The 23000-nt window shown below is 40.6% G+C and overlaps 2 protein-coding genes across 2 annotated transcripts in view; one reads left to right on the top strand and one right to left on the bottom strand.

Annotated features, from left to right (window-relative positions):
- The window catches only part of PTCH1 (patched 1), a 114362-nt gene extending 106084 nt beyond the window's left edge, over positions 1-8278 (bottom strand). Inside the window, exon 1 of the mRNA XM_034410087.3 lies at positions 7848-8278. Within this exon, the coding sequence (XP_034265978.1) occupies positions 7848-7856 (9 nt within the window). The 5' untranslated portion in view covers positions 7857-8278. The remainder of the gene's footprint in view (positions 1-7847) is intronic.
- Positions 8279-8352: 74 nt separating this feature from the next.
- Positions 8353-23000, top strand: part of ERCC6L2 (ERCC excision repair 6 like 2) — a 173723-nt gene continuing 159075 nt past the window's right edge. The window contains exon 1 of the mRNA XM_087888248.1: positions 8353-8520. The gene's annotated coding sequence lies outside the window, so the exon portion shown is untranslated. The remainder of the gene's footprint in view (positions 8521-23000) is intronic.

Here is a 23000-nt window from a genome sequence, read left to right as displayed (position 1 = left end):
AGCAAATCCGTAACACATTCTAAAACATTTGCAGTCCCTGTTGCTGTTGGATGGCCTCTCCATACCTCTGTCTGGTTGGCAAAGAATGCTTCTGCATGCTGCCATTGTATGAGCAGATGAAGTTTCAAGAGATGCATTTTGCAAGCTGCAAGCAGGGTTTGGGAAAGGCCCTCCAACTGCATGAATCAAGTCTCATTCCTCTCACTCCCCTCTTGCCTTTCTTCGTGGTCCCTTCCTCGGGAGCCTAAGAAAAGGAACTGCTCCAGCCAACTTGTCAAAATAATGCAGCTAATTACTCCTGATCTCCTTTAATGGAAAGCTGCTTCTCATGCTACAAAGGAAGACATGAGAATTCTACAACACACAGCACACAGGAAAGAAGGTCCTGGAGAGATCTTTGGGACTGCCCAACCCAAGTTCTAAAAACCTTAAGTTCACCAAAAGGACAGTCCCCCTTGCTAAAAACATGGGGATCCTGTTATGAATAACTTTGGGTCGCTGGTGTGCAGTGGAGAGTAGCACTTTTCCCTAAAAACCTCAACGAAGAACGTCTTCTAAGGTAGGCTTCCAGGAACATTTCTCATTAGCTTTTGTCATTTGTTTTAATGTGTTTATATTAATGCAATCTGGGTGAGAGTTCTTTTTAAAAAGAAGACTGAACTCCTAGTGTTCAGTCTTCAAGGATGTTCAAAGATATTTAAAATAAGAATAGAAAGAATACCAGTAAAAAAAAAAAAAGGAAAACAGGCTCTCCTGTATTAAATTATGTGGATTCACCCCTCCCCATCTTGCAGCTGTTCTATCATACATGATACATTGTACAGAATAATGTACAATGTATGATTTATAATGCTTTCTATGGAAAAAATGGTCTTCCTTTGTATGTGGTAACAAAAGAAGGGGGAAGAAAAGAATCATTAGGAAAAATTAAAGCAAACGGATGAATAAAAGCTGCTGCTCTGGGAAGGAAGTTGTCCAATTTGTTCACCACATGTATTCAATTATGAATCCATTCACCCAAAACAGCATGATCATTCAGGCTGGGGATGATGGGAGTTGTCACCAAATCTACCTGAAAGTTAGAAAAGGCTATATTCAGTGGTGGGATTCAGCCAGTTCAGCACCACTTCGGGAGAACCAGTTGTTAACTTTCTGAGCAGTTTGGCAAACTGGTTGTTGGAAGAAATCATTACGGCAGAGAACTGGTTGTTAAATTACTTGAATCCCACCACTGGCTATATTGAATTAAAAATTTGGACAATTGCTCTATATTGAATCAGATTATTGGCTCATCTTGTTAGCATGGTTAGCCAAGAATTCAGGTAACATGTCAGGGTTTGAGACAGGAATTTGTCTGTCCTCCTAAAGAATGCTAGCAAGATTCTGCCTAGATATAGAGAATTCTCACAGCCATTCCACCTTGCTCTAAATGGTTTTGTCATAATGACAAGTGTTTGGAAAAACACATCTGATAATTTTTAGGTCTGAATTAAGAGACTCAGCAGTTTAAGCAATAGAAAAGTATTTGGTTTTTTTCTTGCTTTGTTTTCTTTCTTCTTTTAAAACCTCAGGCATTTTTCTTAGGAACATCTTTTTCTTATACCTAAGGCAGGAAGAGCTTTCTGGTTGCTTGGTTTTGTTTACTGGGAATTTTGCATTTCCAGAAATGCAGATTTAAAAAAAAAAACTTTCCTATGATCTTCGTAAAAATACTCATAGAAATTTTATTTATTTAAAATATTTCTATAGCTACCCATCTTATAACAAACTCTGGGCGGCTCCCAATCAAAAGTTAGAACAGCATAAAATTTATACTAAAATTATAAACTAAAAACAAAAAACCTGGCACCAGGTCAAACTTCTGATGTGCAGTTACCTAATGTTATACCATAATTTGAGGGAAAAGCCAGATCTTCAAAGTTTTGTGGAAGGCTAGGAGGGTAGTAGCCTTGCCAAACTTCAGGGGGCAGAGTATTCCATATAGCTATGGCTGCCACAAAAAAGGTATGCTTCCTAGCTCCCATCAGAGGGCAATATTTAGGGGAAGACATTAGGAATGTGCCTACCCCATTTTACTTGGTAGGATGGGTAGATGCCCTTGGAGAAAGGCAGTCCTGCAGATAATCTGGCTCTCTGCCATACAGGGCTTTAAAGGTGATGGATAGCATCTTGAATTGCACCTGGAAAGAAACCAGAAGCTAGTGCAACTCATGTAACTAAAGTGTTACGTGAGCAAGTCCAGCCCCCCCCCTTACCATGTATAATGCTACATCTTGGACCAGTTGAAGTTCCCAGGTAATCTTCGATGGTAGCCTCATGTTATACATTGCAGCAATCCAAATGGGAGATAACCAATGTATGAGTGATTGTGGTTAATGTGTTGATCTTTAGGATAGACACGTGGTTTATCCTTTTGGTCAACTAAGTCCAAAATCAGTATTTTGAACTTTATCGCTGCATGTTTGAAATGTTAAAAAAGCTTCGCGTGTTCTCCTTTTTCTTCCATCTAGTCTAAATTTTATAACTTTATATAGTAGGAGCCTCTTTAAATGACAAAAACCAAAGTGCTTACATGCAACTTAAAAATATAGAGCATAGCTCAGTGTCCCTATACTGTTGCCCTCCAGACAGAGGTGCCCACAGGGGAAAAGGAGGTGAAAAAGAAAAAATGTTGGCCATAACCATGCCATCAAAGCTCCAATAACACACATCAAAAAGTGGATGGGACATCAGTTAGACTGTGACTACCGTCTTGATCTTTTTATCATCCTGCAACATCCTGGCTCCAGACAGCCGGTTCTCTTTGCTGACATCTTGCTGCCACTTACCTCCTGGCTTTGCAGGAATGAAAGCAGAGATAAGTGGACAGGAATGAGTTCCCAGGGAAGCAATATGGCTCTGAAAACTATAGTCTGGTGTCTACCACCCACAGAGCTAATAGAATAAGAAGTATTTAAATAGAAAATAGAATTAAGTATCATTTGGGCTGGGAAACAACATTTCCAATGCTTTTCATGGAAGGAAGAGTTTGTAGATAAAGAGATTAAATATTTTGACATTTTATGTCAGTTTTCTACCCTTTTTTAAAAAGTAGAAAAAGTGTTTCCTTCCTTTTTTTTTCCAACTGGGGCAGAAGAGCCTTTAGATCTAGGAAAATGTTTCATGTAAACTAACCTGGCTTTCATTGATTGGTACAGACTGATCCCATGGCAGGTTGACCTACCTTTCCTAGCCCCAATCAATACCAAGAGTTGAACTGTGTGTGACACAAAATGAAAAGGCAATGGACATACTGTCTTAGAGCAAAGGGAGAAAGAATAGTACATTAACTGGTTTTTTTTTAAAACTCCATCAGAACAACAAGAAAAGAATGATTTCTCTCCTCTTCTTAGCATCCCCATTGAAGCACATCAAAGAAATACATGAAAGCAAGGTTGCTTGGGTTGGGATTATATCTTTTGGGAGGAAAATTGGGGGAGTTCAGAGGCCACAGTAGAGGGGGAAATGAAGCTCATCATTGAAGTGGGTGGGGCTGTGTTTTTCAAGTTGATTCAATGTTTTAAACCTGTATGATAAGAGGCTCAGTTACTTTACTCTCCTTCCTGACAAACAGCAGCAGAAAACAACCCTCCCAATTATTACTAGTGGGAAACTGGCAAATGTTGTGACCTGGCCAGCAGAGGGCTCCTGGCAGATGCCAAAGGTTCCTCATTCTGGCATCCTGGAATTCAATCTAACTTCAATCTGAAACAATTCAGCCTAGAATTCTAGCCCTGTGTTCTTCTAGGTGATGTGCTGGGTTCCCAATCTAAACATAGCAGATGAACTCTACATTTAATGTTGTGCTCACATTAAGAGGAAAACAGGAGTGTTGCATTAAGAGGAAAACAGGAGTGTTGCATTAAGAGGAAAACAGGAGTGTTGTCATCCAATGGATGATTTCTTACCCAAAGACAAGTTATCAGTCTTGTTCATTCACACTGCTGCCTATTTGGTGGAAACCAGCCTGTTGTTTATGTAGTTTGACTGAATCTTGGAGGAAGAAGGGGAGAACTACAGCAACACCAAAGAGCCTTGGTGGCACAGCAGACTAAACTGCTACTGTTAAAGTAGCACTTAGCTGCCAGCTGCCTGCAATTACTGAGAGTTCAAATCTCACCAGGCTCAAGGTTGACACAGCCTTCCATCCTTCCGAGGTAGGTAAAATGAGGACCTGGTTTGTGGGGGCAATAAGCTGACTTTGTATAAAAAAGAACACCGCTTAGGGGGGGCCAAAAAGCCCTACTAAGCAGGTATAAACAAAAGTATGAAGGCTATTGCTTAATGCATTGTAGGCCGCCCTGAGTCTTCGGAGAAGGGTGGCATATAAATCGAACTACTAAATAAATAAATAAATAAATAAATAATAAACACACTTTTTCAGTTCCACTGCTGCATCAACACACTTAGTAGACATACAGACATGAGAAATAATCATTCAGAATCTTGTCTTTTAAAAAAAATATGTTGCTAATCTGCTTTAAATGCATTGTGTGTCCATCTCTCATTATTTTGTACAACTAGTACAAGGAGAGGAAATAAAAGGCAGGTATGTAACTTGCAATTAGGATAAAATCAGAGAAGACTGATATTTTAATTCAGATGGAATTGTTCCATCAATTTTCTATCTAGTGTGTATGAAACCAACTAGGAGTATTGTAAAAAAAAAAAAAATAGAGAGAGGGGTGAGTACTTTCTCTTCCTTCTCAGCATTGTGATCCAGGGAAATTAATCTTCTTACCATATGCAGTAAAATTATCATGATCCTATGCCACAAATAAATGAACACATACATTGGATGGAATGAATAGAGGAGGAAATATTTATTTTAAAATGTCTACTTAGGCACGGCCTATTGCCCATTAACTGAAGGTGAAGGGGATGTTCCAGCCACCTGGTTTTATTTTTAACTACTTTGAGTCTTTAATGTCTAAAATGTGTTTTTAAAAATATGTTTTTAAAAGCTCAGAAAGCCCAGCTTTTCCTATGGGAGGTTCTATAGACAAAACTTCTATTGATTTTTGAAGGATCTGGAATCCAGGTAAATCCACAGGACACATCATGTCCTGTAAATTGTGGACACCCATTTGCATGAGGAAAACAGAAATGAAGACGTTGAAATTTGGATGAATTGGGATGAAGAACGGTGTTGAAAAGTCCCTTGTTCTAACAGTGATGCCAGGAGCCAAGAAGGAAGACAAATTGCACTGAAGCCAAAGTCTGGTTATGAGGCTCCAGTGTTTAGTATGCTTTGAAGGTTTCTTAACCACACTTATTTACAGTGGTAAATCCAGAAGATTGGAAAGGACCCAGGAGAAAGATGTCTCAGTTCCTCAGCTTTAGGGCACATACATTATGCCCTGGGTGGCCCAGAAAAAGACACCATGTATAACAATTTGTTAAACTGTTGCCTTCCAGGTGTGTTTGGGTTTATAATAATGATTATGGAATTTAAGATTTAGGAAAATTAGTCTACAAACTTCCACCCTAACCATATTTATTTGAAAAGAAACAAGTTTGCTTGTTTCAAACAGCATTTAACTGCTTAGTAGTATGGTTTGATGGCCAATCCTAAACTCCATTTTCCATCTATCAAATGAGAGCAATCTGTAAGAATGCAGGGAATCAATATTCTGTTGTGTTTGTAAAACACTTTCCAAATCAAAGGAATTAAAATTGACACTATGATTTTGATGTGGAAGTAGGTCCTATTGAACAAAATAACACTTACTCCTCATGGATCAAGCTTTACAAAAAAGTATGTATACAATTAAAGTCTCTCTTATCTAGGCAATAACAGAAACAGTGCTTAGAGTGTTAGCTGCTGTTGCTGTTTTCTATTACAAGGAAATCCTTTTTTCACTACTTCAAAATTGTTTTTCACACATCAGATGCTTCATGTATACTGCAGATCCATGAACTCACAATTGGCTGAGTTCACATATCATAGAGACCTAAAAACCATAACTTTCAAATCCCAAAAGCCACCCCAAGACTTAATACAATATGCAGATGAAGCTACTACATGATAGAAGCATATATAATAGCATCATCAGTGATCAAACTAATACAGATAACCCTCGACTTACAACAGTTTTAGTGACCGTTCAAAGTTACAATGGCACTGAAAAAAATGACTTCTGATCACTTTTCACAGTTACAACCTTTGTAGCATCTCTATGATCATGTGATCAGAATTCAGATGCTTGGTTCATACTTATGACCATTGCTGTTTCCCAAGGTCATGTGATCACCTTTTACAATCTTATGACAAGCCAAGTCAACGGGGAAGCCAGATTCACTTAACAACCGAGTTACGAACTTATCAACTGCAGTGATTCACTTAACAACTGTAGCTAGGAAGGTCGTAAAACGGGGCAAAACTCACTTAACAAATGTCTCACTTAACAACATAAATTTTGGGCTCCATTGTGGTCATAAGTTAAGGATGCCTGTAATAATAATAAAAAGGAAATTGCTGGTTTTCTATTACCTCCCAGAGTCTGGCTTCATGTTTCCTAACTATGTGGTCTGCTCTGACTAACTACTAAACTGTAACCTAAAGATGAAGTTCAAAAGATCACCCCCAGTATGAAAGGATGACTCTGGATCAGCCTCAGCTGGGTTGGCTGTGTTCCCCACCACAGAAGACCCCTCCAGGATGGGTTCACACATCCACCCTTTGCTAATCAGCTGCACCACTCTGGTCCCCCTACAGGTGTGTTTGAAAGCAAAGCCACTTCCATTCTGAAAGGGATTCAGAGACCTTTCGCTTCTCATCCAAGAAGCTTCTCACCCAGTTGCCTCTTGAAAAAAAAAATCACTTTTGGTACAACCATGAGCTGGATGACTGAGAATCTCCATGGACATCTGAAAGGGATTGGCATTTCTCAATGAAGAAGTCAGGCGGAGGACAGCCTCCTTGGCCTACGAGAGTCCTTTACACTCGGGGTAGGGAGGACCCCGCCGTTTCAAGGACCGGTTCTTAGAGCTAGCGACACAAGTCTTCCCGAAGGTGGAGAAGATACAGCTTGTCATCTTTCTGCCCTCAGAACAGACCTCGCACTCCTTCTCTGTGCTTCTTCAGCACCTTTCCTTTTAAATGCCGTTTGCAGCCAGGTGTCATCTGTCTTGCGGGCGGGGCAGAAAGCGAAGGCAACCTGAGGCGACCTTCCAATGCCTCTTCTTCCTCCTCCTCCCCTCAGCAAAACAAGATCCCGCGCGCTCTGCAACCATTTGCTCTCTCAGGCAGGACATGTAGTATTTCCCCTGTCTCCCCAGTCCCCCATCTCTCCCACACCCCCACACTCTTCCTCGACAAGGCTCCGTAGCCCCCAGGAAGGACCGGTTAGCAGAACGACCCTTCCAAGTGTGAAAATGGAGAGAGTTCCCCTCTCAGGGAGCGAATGGTTTCCCATCGGGTCCAACCCATTTTACTTTCAGAGGCAGAGGCGGCGGCGGTAGGAGCCGCCCTCCCGGCCACCAGAAAAGGGGCACCTTGGCCGCGGCAGGCGCGAGCGCGAGCCCGAGCGAGCGCGCGCACCAGTGTCAAGCGCGAGGCGAGGCAGCCTCTTTCTCGTTCTCCCTCCCTCCCTGCTGCCAATAACCCGTCCTTCGCTTACTCTCCCCTCAGCCTCAGCCCGTCCCACCACGAGACCGGGACTCCCATTTTCTCTGAAGGCTCTGCCCGTCCGGCCGGGAAGCTCCCGTCTCCACCTCGCAGCCGCTTCCCTTCCCTTCCCTTCCCGAACCTCACCCTCCCGCGCGAGCCCATGTGCCGGACCCGCTGCCGCGTTCTTTTTACTTACCATTTTCATCCCAAGTTCCCTCGAGGCAAAAAAAAAAAAAAAAAAAGTTGAGCCTCCCGGAGGGCCGGGTCGATTTCACGTCGCGCTGCCGCCGCCGCAGAGGCAGGGGACTCGGCAGGAGCGCATCAGTTGGCCTCCGCTCTCCTCCTGCCTGGGCGGGCTCCGTTCGTTGCGGTCCCCCACACCCCCCACACCCCAGTCTCGGGCCGGCCACCCCGTTCCGTATCGGAAAAGACGCGAAATGGCAAAATAAAATAAGCCCAGGAAGGGGGAAAAAAAAAAAAACAACAACACCAAACGCTCGCACCACCCAACCCGAAACCCAGGATAATCCTCCTAGGTTGCAGGCAATCGGCGGAGTGCGGGGAAGGCGCACAATTGCCTGCCTGTTTCTATTAAGCGCTCCATCGTCCTCTCCATGTGGGTGGTCTGGCTTTCTCAATAGGCAGGACCTGTCGGGGTCACGTGATGGATCCGAAAAACTTCACCCCCCCTTTTTTTTTTTACAATAAACTCAAGGAACGCAAAGTAAACCAAAGGAACGCGCCGCCGTCAGCGCAGCCCTCTTGAGTAAACAAGGGCAGGCAGGCAGGCAGGCAACTTGGGTCCAAGGGGGCTCCCGGCTCAGGCGATGCCCGACCTGAAACCTGAAATTGACAAGGTGGCTGAAAAGGTAGGGCTCGCTGCCTTCATCCCTTCCTCCGTTTCTTCAGGCACACGTGTGGTGGCGTTTGCAAATCTTAACAGAGCACACAAACCTCCCCTCCTGTTTTGCACAATCATTTTTAAACTGGTTCTTTTTCCTTTTTTGGCCCAGGAGGAAAAAACAAAGTGTGTTTGTGTTGTTGTCCTTCCTCCCTCCTTCTCTCCCTCCCTCCCTCTCTCTCTCTCTCTCTCTCTCTGTGTGTGTGTGTTTTGCAAGATGTGAGGGGGAACAGATGCTGGAATGCAGTTCTCCTGTTAAAATAAATACAGGGTTGAGTGTAAAATGAAGTGAAAGCGGGACTAGAGTTTTCCTTGTGCTGAAATGTTTATCCATTCCACCCAGTGCTTGGTTTACAAATGTTTGGCCCTGCAGGATTTATGTTAATCCTGGCCATTAAAAAAAAAAAAAAGGTTCATTAGTAAGGTATTTGCCTCCAAGGTGGCAAACACATAAGGCACAATCAAATGACTAGTCCAGATGGTAGAAAATAACTGATCAGGACTTCTATATGGGTAATCCTCGATTTACAACTGTTCGCTTAGTAACCATTCAAAGTTACGACGACCCTGAAAAAAGTGATGTATGACTGTTTTTCACACGACCATTGCAGCATCTCCATGGTCATATGATAAAAATTTGGCACCTGGGCATGTATTTATGATAGTTGCAGTGTCCCAGGGTCATGTGGTCCCCTTTTGCGACCTTCTGACAAGCAAAGTCAATGGGAAAGCTAGACTCACTTAACAACTGTGTTATCTATTTAACAACCTCAGTGATTCACTTAACAACTGTGGCTTTAAGTTATGTGAAGATGGGAATTGGAACCATCTTCTTGCAGAACTACACTAAGTATATATCGTTCTGAAACCTGGAAGGTACTGTTGGAAAACAGAAGTCCTATATAGAATAGAATAGAATAGAATAGAATAGAATAGAATAGAATAGAATAGAATAGAATAGAATAGAATAGAATAGAATAGAATTCTTTATTGGTCAAGTGTGATTGGACACACAAGGAATTTGTCTTGGTGCATACACTCTTGATGTACATAAAAGAAAAGAGGCATTCGTCAAGAATCATAAGGTACAACACTTAATGATAGTCATAGGGAAACAGTCAATATAAATCTTAAGGATACCAGCAATAAGGTTACAGTCGTAAGTGAGAAGAATGGGTGATAGGAACGATAAGAAGATTAATAGTAATGCAGACTTAATAACTAGTTTGACAATGTTGAGGGAATTATTTGTTTAGCAGAGTGATGGCGTTCGGGAAAAAACTGTTCTTGTGTCTAGTTGTTCTGATGTGCAGTGCTCTGTAGTGTCGTTTTGAGGGTAGGAGTTGAAACAGTTTATGTCCAGGATGTGAGGGGTCTGTAAATATTTTCACAGTCCTCTTTTTGACTGTTGCAGTATACAGGTCCTCAATGGAAGGCAGGTTGGTAGTAATTGTTTTTTTCTGCAGTTCTATTTCAGCAGTAACAGTGACAAAGATTTCCTGTTAGAGTGCTCCAATCCACCAAGTATAGTGTGGTTTCTTAAACAGAAGTGGCATTCTTATTGTAACAAACTCTCATTGAAAGCGAAAACATTCAAAAACAAGAAAACAAAAACAGTTTGTTCCCGACTTTTACAATTATTGCAGACTTTTTAGCATTACTAGGATGGAGCCTGCAACTTTATCTGGCACTGGATAGCAAAAGCACCTATGGAAATTCTCAGCTATCCAGGTCATGGTTGTCCCAAACGTGCTTTTTCAAAAGGCAACTGGACTTTCTTTGTTTTTCCTTGAAGACATTTCACTTCTCAACCCAGAGCTGAAGAAGCTTCTTGGATGAGAAACAAAATGTGTTCAAGGAAAAAACAAAGTCCAGTTGCCTTTTGAAAAAGCACTTTTAGGCAGCAAAATGTAAATCTCATGATTTTATGGAATTTCAGTGCTTTTGTGTAAAAGTTGAGATTTTGGCAGTTTATGTGAAGTTTCATAAAGATGCAGCCACTTTGTTTAAGAAGAGCTTATGAGATTGTTGGAGTATCAGCAGTGTTGCAAGATTTTCTATTATTTGGAGGGGCTGCCCTGGCCCCACTAGGCATATTGTTGACCCTTATTAACAGGATCAAGGACTCAAGCACAAGTGAGTTGGTTGACTCCTGTAATTTAATTTGGATATGTGTTCTCAGGAGAAAGAATTGAGTGGCTTAAATCCAATCATTAAAAAAGAAAAGAAATTAAGACAGGGATTTCCCATTCTTTAGCTGAAAGCAAACAGATCAACAAAATTTCCAAAACAAATAGATTGTCTCCTCTGCTTTAAAATCAAAAAGAGATGACATGAAATGAGAAGTTATTAGTAAGTAGGAATAAAATAGGGTACACTGCTTTTTCTTTTTGCAAAATTACAAAATGACATGGTCAGGAAAGAAGGACTTTTGTTTCTTTGTTGAAAAACGAACTTCAGAAGAATGGTGAGCAATAGGGCCGCATATGGCAGGATTCCAAAATGTTAAGATGGTAGCCACAACCACATAAATAAAGTTACAGCCCTTTTTATGTGTATCATAGGTGCAATATATGTAAAAAAAGGGATGGAGCTTCAATCACATTGCAATCCCAAGGTTGCAATTATTATTTTATGGTGGCTCAGTGGTTAGAGTACAGTACTGCAGGCTACTTCTGCTGACTGCTGGTTGCCTGCAAAGTTGGCAGTTCAAATCTCACCAGGCTCAAGGTTGACTCAGCCTTCCATCCTTCTGAGGTGGGTAAAATGAGGACCCAAATATGCTGACTCGGTAAACTGCTTAGAGAGGGCTGTAAAGCACTGTAAAATGGTATATAAGTCTAAGTCCATGATGGCAAACCTATGGCACGATTGCCAGAGGTGGCACACAGAGTCCTCTCTGCTGGCACATGCGCCATTGCTCTAGGTCAGATCTCTGTGGTGTTTCTTTTGTGAGCTTCTGTTTCCCTGCAAACAACGAAACAGAAGCTCATGAAAGAAAAAGATCTATCTTCTTGCCTGGTTGCCGGTGTTGGGATGCCCCACCTCCCACCAGCCAGCTAGTCTTTGAGTCTCTGCCGCACATGCTCACATTCGCGCATATCTGTGCATGAGCACATTCACACATATCTGTGCATGTGCATGTTCGTGCACATGCACGTTTGCACACATTTGTGCATCTCCATGCATTATTTTTATAATTAACACATTCAATGTTATTTTAATTCACTTTGTGGACATCCATATATGTCCGATTCCATTCCCATTTAGAAGAGAGTTGCTATATGAGTGCAACATTTTACGAATGCTTCAGCCACATGCCTAGGCATTCCTGGCTGGATTGAACAGTTGAGTGTCCAAATATATCATCAGAATAGAAGTGAGGCATGTTGAAGGCATCAGGAAACTGGATTGCTGCTTACTTAAAGAAGATAGATGTTAAATCCCACCCCCAAATCTTTCCCCAGCTAAACATTTTAGCATGGTTAGGCAATCAACTCATTCAATAATCTTTTAGCAGATCCTATCACAGTGTCACAAGTCTCTGAAGATTTAAAATCAAGGCCTTTTTGGTGATGGTTTCCAGGATTTCATTATGGGATTTATTTGGGAGGATCAACAGCCAATGATCCTTCTGGTTTTTATTTGTAGGCCACAGTCACCTCTACTTCTTAAACAAGTTTCTCTTCATTTAATATACTGGTACAGTTCAATCTGCTTCATGAAACTCCTAATGATGTTGTTGATGATTGTTTGATATATTCCTTTAAGTAATTTAAGATAACATTCCTTAGGAATATTAAACAATGAACATTGATCCCATCCCCCCAAGCAACAAGAGAAAATGGAAGATCTTGACAATGACCTTGTTCGGTGTTCTCTTTTGCATCACTTGTGGATCCAAGTGCAAATTCTTCTTTTTGACTACCATATGGTGAGGTTCAGGGAATCTCTATTTCCAGGATATTTTTTTGACCTTACTAAATATATCTAATGAGCATGGAGAATTATCAGAATGTTGTAATTCATGGCCATTGGGTTTTCTTGAGCCTTCATTTTTGAATATGTGTGTTGAGCTCCGGTCCAGGGCTCGACACACACCTGGCGGAGAAGCGGCCAAAGCCGACGGTATCACTGCCATGCCGTTCCTTACACCACCATTGGCTTCAGCCGCTTCTCTGCCCGCTTCCCCCTCAGGTGTGTGTCAAGCCCTGGACTGGAGCTCGACAATGTGGTCCCAAAGGTTGATAGTCTTAGATTTCATATTTGACAATATGACAACACCTTAGCTCTCCCTTCTATATGATGCAGTAACTACAGGAGCCCAGTGGTTGAAGTTCTTACTTCGCATGCAGAAAATCCCACATTAAACTCTATATAGTATCCCTGCTCTTTTCCTATTTAAAATTCTCTCTAGCTGATAAAAACATTATTGTGTAAAAATCATTATTAGAAAAGAAAATACCAGTGGTCTAACTTAGTGAAAGGCATTAGTTTCATATATTAATCGTGCAGCTGATCTTGTCACTAATGAAATTGTGTACCATAGATTTAATGAGTAGCTATCAGTTTTCAACTATGCATTCTTATGTAGAATTCCAGTTAACCTCCAGGCCAGATGCATTTAATCCAGGGATGAAACCTTAGGTCAATATAGATTGAATTGTGCTTATGTACGCATTCATACTTTTTCATGTGATGTTAAGGTCATGTACAGACAGGTACAACTGAAGTTGGAAACTATTCTTTTGTGCCATTTGAAATAACTCGAGCACGCAAGTTGGTACCTACCAATCTTTTGAACTGCAACTCCCACAATCCTTTGCCTCCACACGTCATGCCAACTGTGATTGGAATTCTAAAATCTGGAGCACCTCAGATTATCTAGGATAAATATAACTTTTCCTGGGTTTTGAATAAACTGTCTATGAAAGCAGAAATGTAATAAACTTGGAACATATTCACGTGCAATGTTTGTGCTCTTCCTGGATCAATTCCACATTGTGAGATGCCACAACACAGTTGTGTTTTGGCAGCTGAACCGATTTATTTCTAGCCCAGCTGTGGTTTATCAGGAAACACACTGACTCCTGTTACGGTACTGCAGCTCTCCGGAGCTCAAAGGCTGGTCACTTTCCCATCTGTAGGAAATGTAGATTCACCCTGTGTCCCTCCTGCATTTCTGACACTTAGGTAGAAAGTAACTTGGCACTAGCATTTCTCTGCTGTTTTAAGGTGAGTAGAGAGCTTTGCAGTCCCTCTCCCTTGAGTGAAACTTTAATATTTTAAAGGCACCAAATGTTAAACAAAACAATTATTGGGAGAGGGGAGGGTCAAACACAGATTGTTTCTCCAATCTTCTATTGCAGGGGGCTTCAAACTTATGTAACTTCTTAAAATTAATCTAAAAATCCTCCAAACCCCCGATAAAAAGGAAACTTTCTCATGATAGAAGAGTGGCTCTATTTGAGTGAACTTTTGGGTTTATTGCCCTTCGTTCTTTATAAATTCCTGTCAAATTCTGATGGAATTCCATGCAATAGTGTACATTTCATGTGGTGTTCTCTGCTTTTTGATATCAGCATCTGCAAAGAATGATTATGGTTGGGCTTAAAACTCAAAAAAATTGGGGCATAGTGATAGCGGGAAAGGGACCTGAACTTTGTTAACTTCAGTTTCATTTCTGTAAACTGCTTCCTGCTAAGAAGCTGGTTATTCTATGCCAATCTGAGTTATCAACAGATCTCAACAATTCAGTTGAAATTTTCATTAATTAATTGAGAATGTCTATTAAATATTATGTATTCCTGTAGAATGTAGAGCAACTCACAAAGTTGGAATGTGATACCACTATCTTTTTTTAAACCCATCTATTTTGTATAAATAAGTTCCATATTTCTGTTCATACAGAGTCTATGTCTATAGGCAATCTGCTCATGTCACAACAGCAGTTAGCTCTTCAATCCATTGAGTGAAAGGGGCCATTTCATGTAACAGCACAGAAAATCCATTTACATTGTCTGGCTGTCAAATTCTATGTACTATGTATGTAGTTCAAGAGAATATTACACTAGAAAATTTAGCTTTTGTTGCACATTCATATTTATACAATCCATCAGTTTCTCCCTAAACTTAGTAAATATAGGACTTTGTAAAAACATGTGCCTTAAATAACCAGTCCAGAAGGATACCCTGGTCGATGCTCTCAAAGGCCATTAACAGATCAAGAAGAGCAAGGATGGTTGTACTGTTTTCTTTCCAGTAACGCTTTTGGCCTCCAGAATAAGCCCCTTAATAGCATTATTGAAAAATAAAAAAATAAATAATTGAATCCTAGTGTTTTCTTTGGAAGTGTGTGTGTTATCTGCCCTGAAAAAAAATCAAGGTTGAATGCTACAGACAGACCATCCAGTAAGGTATGAAAGGGTTATGGAAGAAGTTATGGAGATTTTCAGGAAACAGACTCACAACCAGGAGACAACCTTTGCCTTCCAATAAATAGATGTTTTATTCAATGTTACATAAACTGGACAGTGTCCAGTTTTATTCTTTTCAAAATGCTTTAATGGAAGAAGTCATGTTTTCTAAATTGGAGAGTTACTGATATCTATCTATCTATCTATCTATCTATCTATCTATCTATCTATCTATCTATCTATCCATCCATCCATCCATCCATCCATCCATCCATCCATCCATCCATCCATCCATCTATCATACATTAAAGTTGCACTGTATGACAAGGAATCCCAGAACTGTAATGAAATAGAGTATGACAAATGGTTGGAAGAATTAGCATTTAATCAATCTGATTATTTCTACATGATTTAGAATGATATTTAGAATTATTTAGAATCTCTGTGTACTGGCTGGTCAACTTTGCAAATTGTAATAGAGTTACTATAAAATCAAATTGGAACTGCAAAAAAACTGGCTGACCACTAGATGGCAGCAAAGAGATAGAAAACACTTTTGCTGCCATCTTGTAGTTTACAAGAACTTTTGCAGTCTGATCCCTCTCTAGAACCTCCTGGAAGGCAATTTAAAATTACTGTTGGGATAATAGATCCTGTCATGGATCAGTGTGACTGACAATTTTTCATTGTTTAACCATTATATATATTTGTCTTACTGATTTTATGTGAAAATGTCATAAACTGCCAGAAATCACTGCAGAGTCAGCAATGCATAAATACCACAGATAATTAAAACTAGAGTAAATAAACAATGATTTAGAAGGCACCAGGGCTAGAATTACCTCTTGTTAAACAAAAACCTCCTTCCCTTTGTGCCACATGGTGGTTTCAGAAGATAGACTGGCCAGTCTGAGAATACAGGAAGTATTCAGAAATTAATAAATTGGGACCAAACTGATCATTTCAAGAAATTAGTATGCAAAAGCATACTAATGCGAATGACAGTATGTGGCTTTTTTAAAGGCCAGAAGTTGCCTTTTAAAAAATAATAATAATAATAGGGAACATAATGAATATATATCTACATATATATATCTATCTCAGCAAAATCCTGTGATCCACATTTATTAGATTCTTTTCTTCTCATGCTGAAGATGAAGTTGATACAATAGTTTTAGCTAATTTTAATAGAATATCTTCTTATACTTTTATTCCAAATAAAGAGATTTGAATTTTAGGAGATGTGGGTACTCCTAAGCAATGACTTTTTCCAAAAAACACTGTGTTCTTGTTTAGCATCCTTTGCAGTTACCCTTAAAGTTTTGAAAACCTGTGAATCCCAAAAAAATCCCTCAACCCCAGTGAGTGTCTTTCAAACTTTCCTCTTAAAAGTTAGCTTTATGCAATATTGTTCTTTTAATAAATTAGAATCAACATTCTAAGGTGAGGAATGAAAAATGAATGGGTGATATTAATGTGGCTGTACGTAATACAGGATATTTGGCATTTGAAAATTAGGAAGGAAGGAAGGGTAATAAACAAGCAAACCAGATCTTACTGGAAAAAAACAAGCTTCAAATAGTACACAGAAAGTTGGGGTGTTTTAATAAATATTTCAATTGCCCAATGTGTTTGAATGGAAAAGTAGAGTAGTATGATTTTATTCTACATCTGCACATTGTGGCTGGGAATTCTAGGAGTTATAGAGGGAAGACATTGCAGGAAGCTATTTTATAAAAAACCTCCCCTCCCAAGATATGTGAGTGAATGGGTCTGAGATGCAGGCCATCATGTGTTCAGATAGATATACAAATTGTGGGGCACCATCTCCTACCAGCAGATTTTCCATGTTTATATTTGTTTTTTGCCTAGGGACTTAATTTAGGTCAGAGCTCTCTGATTCCCAGGTCAGAGACCTTACCTGTCAAACAGGTGGAGCACCTAGCACCTATAATTTTAGAAATGAAAGCCTAGCTACCTTGCCCACATTCCGAATTCCTTGATGTGCTGATCTCAAAGCCAATTCCTCTGCTAAAATGTGTCCTTGATAGACCTCTTGAATAAACACTGCTATCCAAACTTTATCCTGCTGAAGCATATTTTCCTTTCTGAATCTTTTGACTTTACTGCACAGTCTGTCTTTGCTTAGACACATATGTTTTTGCAACATTACATTTATATTGTTATAATGCTTACTATCGGTACTAGGAAAAAGTATTACCAGTTCCAGTTTCTGCTTGGACAGTGAGATCATCTTCTCAGCCCATGCTATTGCCATCTGCTTTCTACCATGACAGCTAGAACCTGTCACAGGGGAAATTATCCAGCATCACCATTGTTAGACTGGTGGGCTGAAGTTGGTTTTGGTTTGCTCTTTGTACAGATCTGAAGCCAAAACTGACAAAGTTCAAAAAAGCCAATGCAGTCCTGGGTGCATCAACAGAGAGATAGTATCACAATGACATGAGGTGTTAATGCCACTTTATACTGCACTGGTGAGACCACACTTGGAACATTGCATCCAATGGTCACCATGATACAAAAAAAATGTTGAGATCCTAAAAAAAAAGTGCAGAGAAAATCAATAAAGCTGATTAGGGCACTGAAGGCTAAAACATATGAAAAACAGTTGCAGGAACTAGAAATGTCTAGATTAATGAAGAGAAGGACTGGGATGATATGATAGCAATCTTCCAATATATAAGGGGCTTCACAAAGAAGAGGGGTGGGGGGACAACCTATTCTCCAAAGAATACGAAGGCAGGACAAGAAGCAGCAGATGGAAACTTATCAAGGAGACTTCCAAACTAGAACTAAAAGAAATTTCCTGACAGTGAGAAAAATGGAACTGCTTGTCTTCAGAAGTCTGTAGGTGCTCAATCACTAGGAGGTTTTAAGAAGAGATTGGACAGCTAATCATCTGAAATGATATAAGGTGTCCTGCTTAAGCAGGAGGTTGGATTAGAAGATTTCCAAGTTCCCTTCCAATTATCTTGTTCTGTTATTCTGAAGTCTCATTCAGGACCTGATTACATATGACAATATTATATCAACCAGCTGAGTGCAAGTCAACCGAACTGTCTCTGTAAGAAAAGGAATGAGGCCTATATGCCAAGAGAAGAGGGAGGTGACTTTATGATCATCTTTGTCTCTCCCTGCTCTTCTTTTTGTTTCAGTTATGAAGGGCAAGAAAAGGAGAATTACGTAGAGATAAACTATGGATGGAGAAAAGTAATCAATAGCTCCCACTTCCTGGTATGTCTGCCTATGGTTTCTTTTATCTCCCGCCTCCCATTTCTTAAAAGTTCCAGAGTAGTCAAGTCTTATACCTTGATTATACCTTTGGATGAATACCTTGATGAAAATAATGGACAATGAATTGACAGAAGAACCAGTCAAGAACGGGGGAGAACTTAATTTGTTTCAGTTTTGATCAAATCCATATTTTAAAAACAATATGTTATCCAGAACTCCCTGGTTTGTAAACAGAATGAAATAACAAGCTTCCAGACAACCCCTATCACCTGGAAAATCTGTTTCTGTTATTGTTGGCTGGCTATTACATTTTTATGCCTAAACAAAAAATAACTAATACATGTTATGAAGGAATTGCACATAGCAATAGCTGAGAAGGTTAACTATGAAATGCGCACTAAAATCTTCCTAGGAGTTTCTCCAAAAAAATTGTCTTCTTTTCTTCTGTTTTTCTCTCTGCAAGATAGTTAACATTTTACTTTGAATTCTCCTTTTTATCAGATGGCTGCAATGAGAGGTAAAGTGTTGGTCTTGTTATTGTGATTGCCCTGATTCACATCTGCTCCTTATGGTCTGACTGTCTCCCCTCCTCTTCCTGATCAGGAAAAGCTCATGGGTGATATCATCTCATACTATTTTCCTTTGGGAATTAATTGAAGCCAGGGAGCAGGATTTCTTAACGTGGGCACACTTTAGGATGTATGAACTACAACTTCCAGAATTCCCCCACCAGCAATGCAGTCCACACATCTTAAAGTGGCCCAGGTTGAGAGAAACTGCCAGGGAGAGTACAGAAGAATGATTGTACAATGAAAGAAAAGAGAGTCTTTCACACTGTTTGATCACTCTGTAACTGAATAAACAAACACAAGACTTCTCAGAATCACTTCCCTGAAATTCCCAGAATTTCAATTTGATGAAATAGAGAGGGAAGAATACAAGTTGTCTTCTATTTTCCACTTCCTTTGCCGTTTTTTAGTTTATGTTGGGGTGCATGAGGGGTGCTGCACGGGTCAGGAAAGCTGCATGAGAATGCACAAAAGATGCCACATGGTTTGGGGAGGGCACATGGGTGGGCAGCATGGGTCAGGAAGGGTACATGGGAGTACATAAGTGTTGCATGAGTTGGGTAGGGTGTGATGGGGTGGAGGAGGTCAAGAAGGGTATGTGGAGATCACGGGTGCATGAAAGGTGCTGTGCAGGTTGGGAGAGATACCTGGAGGTGCTTGGGAGCGCACAAGAGGTGCTATGCAAATAAGAGACAGCTCAAGGCTGGGCAGCATGAGTTGGGAAGGGTGTGTGGGAGGGGGGGTATGCAAGAAGTGCCCTGGGGGTTGGGAAGAGTATGTTTAGGGGCAGTGAAGATTAAGGAGGGTATGCAAGGTGCATAGGATATGCTGCATGGGTAAAGGATGGCACAAGAGGGTTTATATGGAGATGTGCAAGAGATGCTGCACAGATTAGGGAAGATGCACAGGGCATGGTGAGGGTTGGAAAGTGTGTAGGTATGCACAAGAGATACTGCATGTGTTGGGGGAGGCATGCAGGGGGGCGGCAAGGGTGAGGAAGGTATGTGGGGGGCATGGGCTAGAAAGGGTGCAAAGGGATTCCTTCCTCCCTCCCTCCCTTCCCCACCTTCCCTTTTCTCTTTCCTTCCCAGTAGGCAGGTAAGGACTGCTGCTGTATGGGACAGGGAGGCGGGATTGCAAAAGTGTCCCGAAACATTAAAAATGAGGATCACGTGACTGCAGCATCAGCATCTGGGCAGCATGGGAATACTGAAACAGCCAGAATTTACCCAGATTTCATTCTTTTGGGACTCATGAGTGCTGTATATTGTGTAAGTTAGTCCACTTGAGGAACCTTGCTTTAAAAATTGTTGGCTTAAGATGCACCTTTTTCCCAGTTAAAGTTTACAGAAATGGGAGTTTTAGTAACATAGAGAAGGAACTATTAATTCTGCAGTAATGTTCAGAAGGTAGAATATGAATTAAAGGCATATATTTTTAAACAGTTACGTGCTACAGCTTAGTACTTTCATAGTACAATAGGATTTCAATGTCGAAATAGCCAAATGTTGATTCCTGGTGCCTATATTTAATTAAACCAGCCTGTGAACATAGAAGAAAAATCGTCTTTTATGTTTCAGATGGTCCAGTGTGTATTCCACATGGAACCCTGTGTGTGGTCCTTTCATGGTCAGAAAATGTTCTCAGACAGACATCCCTCTCTTTCCTAGAATAAATCTGTAAATTGGCTAGAGATTCCATCCAAATGTGGGGAGGTGGGGTGAAGTTATTTGTTTGTAGGCATGATGTAAAGTGAGTTGTGAATTGTGAATGTGGTACAATTGTGATATTTGTGAGTCATCTCATCATTGGCTCATGCAGGAATTTGATTGTAATAGAGCTTGTGAGAAGACTTGAAAGCAGAATCATCTATTTTGAACACAGTAGGGGGTGGGAAAATGAGTTCCTCAAGCCAGCACCAGAGGTGGGTTTCAGCAGGTTCTGATCAGTTCTGGAGAACTGGTAGCGGAAATTTTGAGTAGTTCGGAGAACCGGTAAATGCACCTCTGACTGGCCCTACCCATTCTCTGCCTCCCAATCGGAGCTGATCGGGAGGAAATGGGGATTTTGCAGTAACCTTCCCCTGGAGTGGGAAGGGAATGGAGATTTTACTATATCCTTCCCCTGCCACGCCCACCAAGCCACACCCACAGAACAGTAGTAAAATTTTTTTAAAGCCACCAGTGGCCAGCACCAATTGTGAACTACCAAACTGAGTATACACAAGTTGACACATAACTCACACCTATGCCTGTGTGCACACACTCACACACACAATTTATTTATTTATTGTGGGCTAGCTGCTATTTGTCAGAGAGTGCAATACCAAACCAAATCAAAAGAATTGCATAGCTCAAGGCAGAAGATCCCAGTTTCAATCTGTGAATGATTCCCCCACCCTTCTGTTCAATAGTGTTCGATTCTCAGAGACTTCCTGGAGGAAGTCCCTGCAGTTTTCTTGGCAAGGTTTTTCAGATATCTCCTGTTTAAAAGGTCCAGTAACAGATGCTCCTACAGAAAGACTATTCTCTGACTGAGATCTCAGGGAACCCCTGTGCACAGGTAAATAATTAAAAGGCAGGTGAATAAATATTTATTACCAGTAAAAGCAGCTTTGTATATAATAAGAGAATTGTCAGTTAATTGGTAGACTGTAACGTATGAGCCATTAGGCTTGGTAGCATGATTGACATGCATACACTAAGTATAAAAACAAGAAAAAGGATTACAAAAAATCCAGATCCATGTTAAAAAGTCTTCTCTAAGAAAGAGAAAACATCTTTATGTTGGTTCTGTTTGTACCATATGCTACACCATTAAACACAATATATTGACTCCGTTTCTATTGTCTGGGTTTCCACAAACGCTAAGGGATGGCTTTAGTTGGGTGTGCCATGTGCATTTACCTGAAGGGCAATGAGTTGCTTTAAGTGGAGCTGCCTGGGCTCTGTGTTAGCTGGTATCTTTGATGGGCTTGAAAAAAAGAAAGGACAGGAACCAGAGACTAACTAGAAGCCACTTTGAACTGAGAGCTATCCAAAGCAGGGGTCTCCAACCTTGGCAACTTTAAGAATTGTGGACTTCAACTCCCAGAATTCCTCAGCCAGCAAAGCTGTGGGGACTCTGGGAGTTGAAGTCCACAAGTCTTAAAGTTGCCAAGGTTGGAGACCCCTGATCCAAGGGCTTGAACAGCCTTACTTTAAACAAGTAATAGCCAATGAGGTTTTTGCAAGGTATAAGTCTGGAAGATATTCAACCAACATTGTTCTATCCACTGGCTTCCTTGAAGACTTTCAAGTCTGGGCTCTCAGAGCCATTAGGAGTAACTTTTGAGAATTCCTACAGGGAGGAAAATATCACTTGCAAATAATTTTCTATCAGCTAGGAGTTCTGCTTGACAATCAATGTGAACTGCATCCTCTGATTTTGGTTTGAATAGAAAAATTTCAGTTTCCTTTTCAGAATTAGAAAAGGGAGTGTCCTCAGAGCATTTTGAGGTGTCCATATCCCCAATTCATGTTATATAGGGTAGCAAAGGGGAAAGTGCATGGCAAGTATTGTCACGATATTAATGAATGGAAAGCTCTGATAGATATTTTTTTTAAAGTCTTCCTTTATTTCCTTCCTTTATTCTCTGCAAAGTCATATGCATTAGTTCTTAACATTCCTACAAATAATAATAGCAAAAGAATGATTAGGTTTATTGAAAAGTCCTGTTGGCAGATGAAGCTCATGGAAAAATTACTGCCAAATAAAACACTGATGGTTAAGACCATTCTCTGCTGCAAATGGATCACACAATTGAGAAGGCAGACTGTGAGGTAGGGGTAGCAGAGAGTCTGTAACGGACATCTTAGCCAGGCTCAGAGACATGTTCCCTTCCATCTCCAGGGAGAAATGCAAAATTAAGTGTGTCCAGCCAGATTGGTGAGATCAAAGGGGGGGCATGTTTGCCCTAGGCACCAGGATGATAGGTATTTAACAGCATCACCCCCTCCCAACCACCCACTTTCTAATGGACTAAAATAATGCTTGAGGCCACCCTGATTTTATTGACTTTGAAACCACTCCAGGGCCAAAAAGTGAATGTGTATTCTACTGCAAGGCATAAATCTTGTGTGTGTATGTGTGTGTGTGCATTTGCACATGATGTGGGTTTCCTGAATGTCATCTTGTGGGATAATCTTCCAAAGCTGATGCCTCCAGAG

This window comes from Pantherophis guttatus, chromosome 2 (genome assembly GCF_059756535.1).
Source record: "Pantherophis guttatus breed Tessera chromosome 2, ASM5975653v1, whole genome shotgun sequence".
In the NCBI taxonomy this organism is placed as follows: Eukaryota; Metazoa; Chordata; class Lepidosauria; order Squamata; family Colubridae; genus Pantherophis; species Pantherophis guttatus.
The sequence above is the reverse complement of the archived record's forward strand: the minus strand, read 5'-3'. Positions and strand labels throughout refer to the sequence as shown.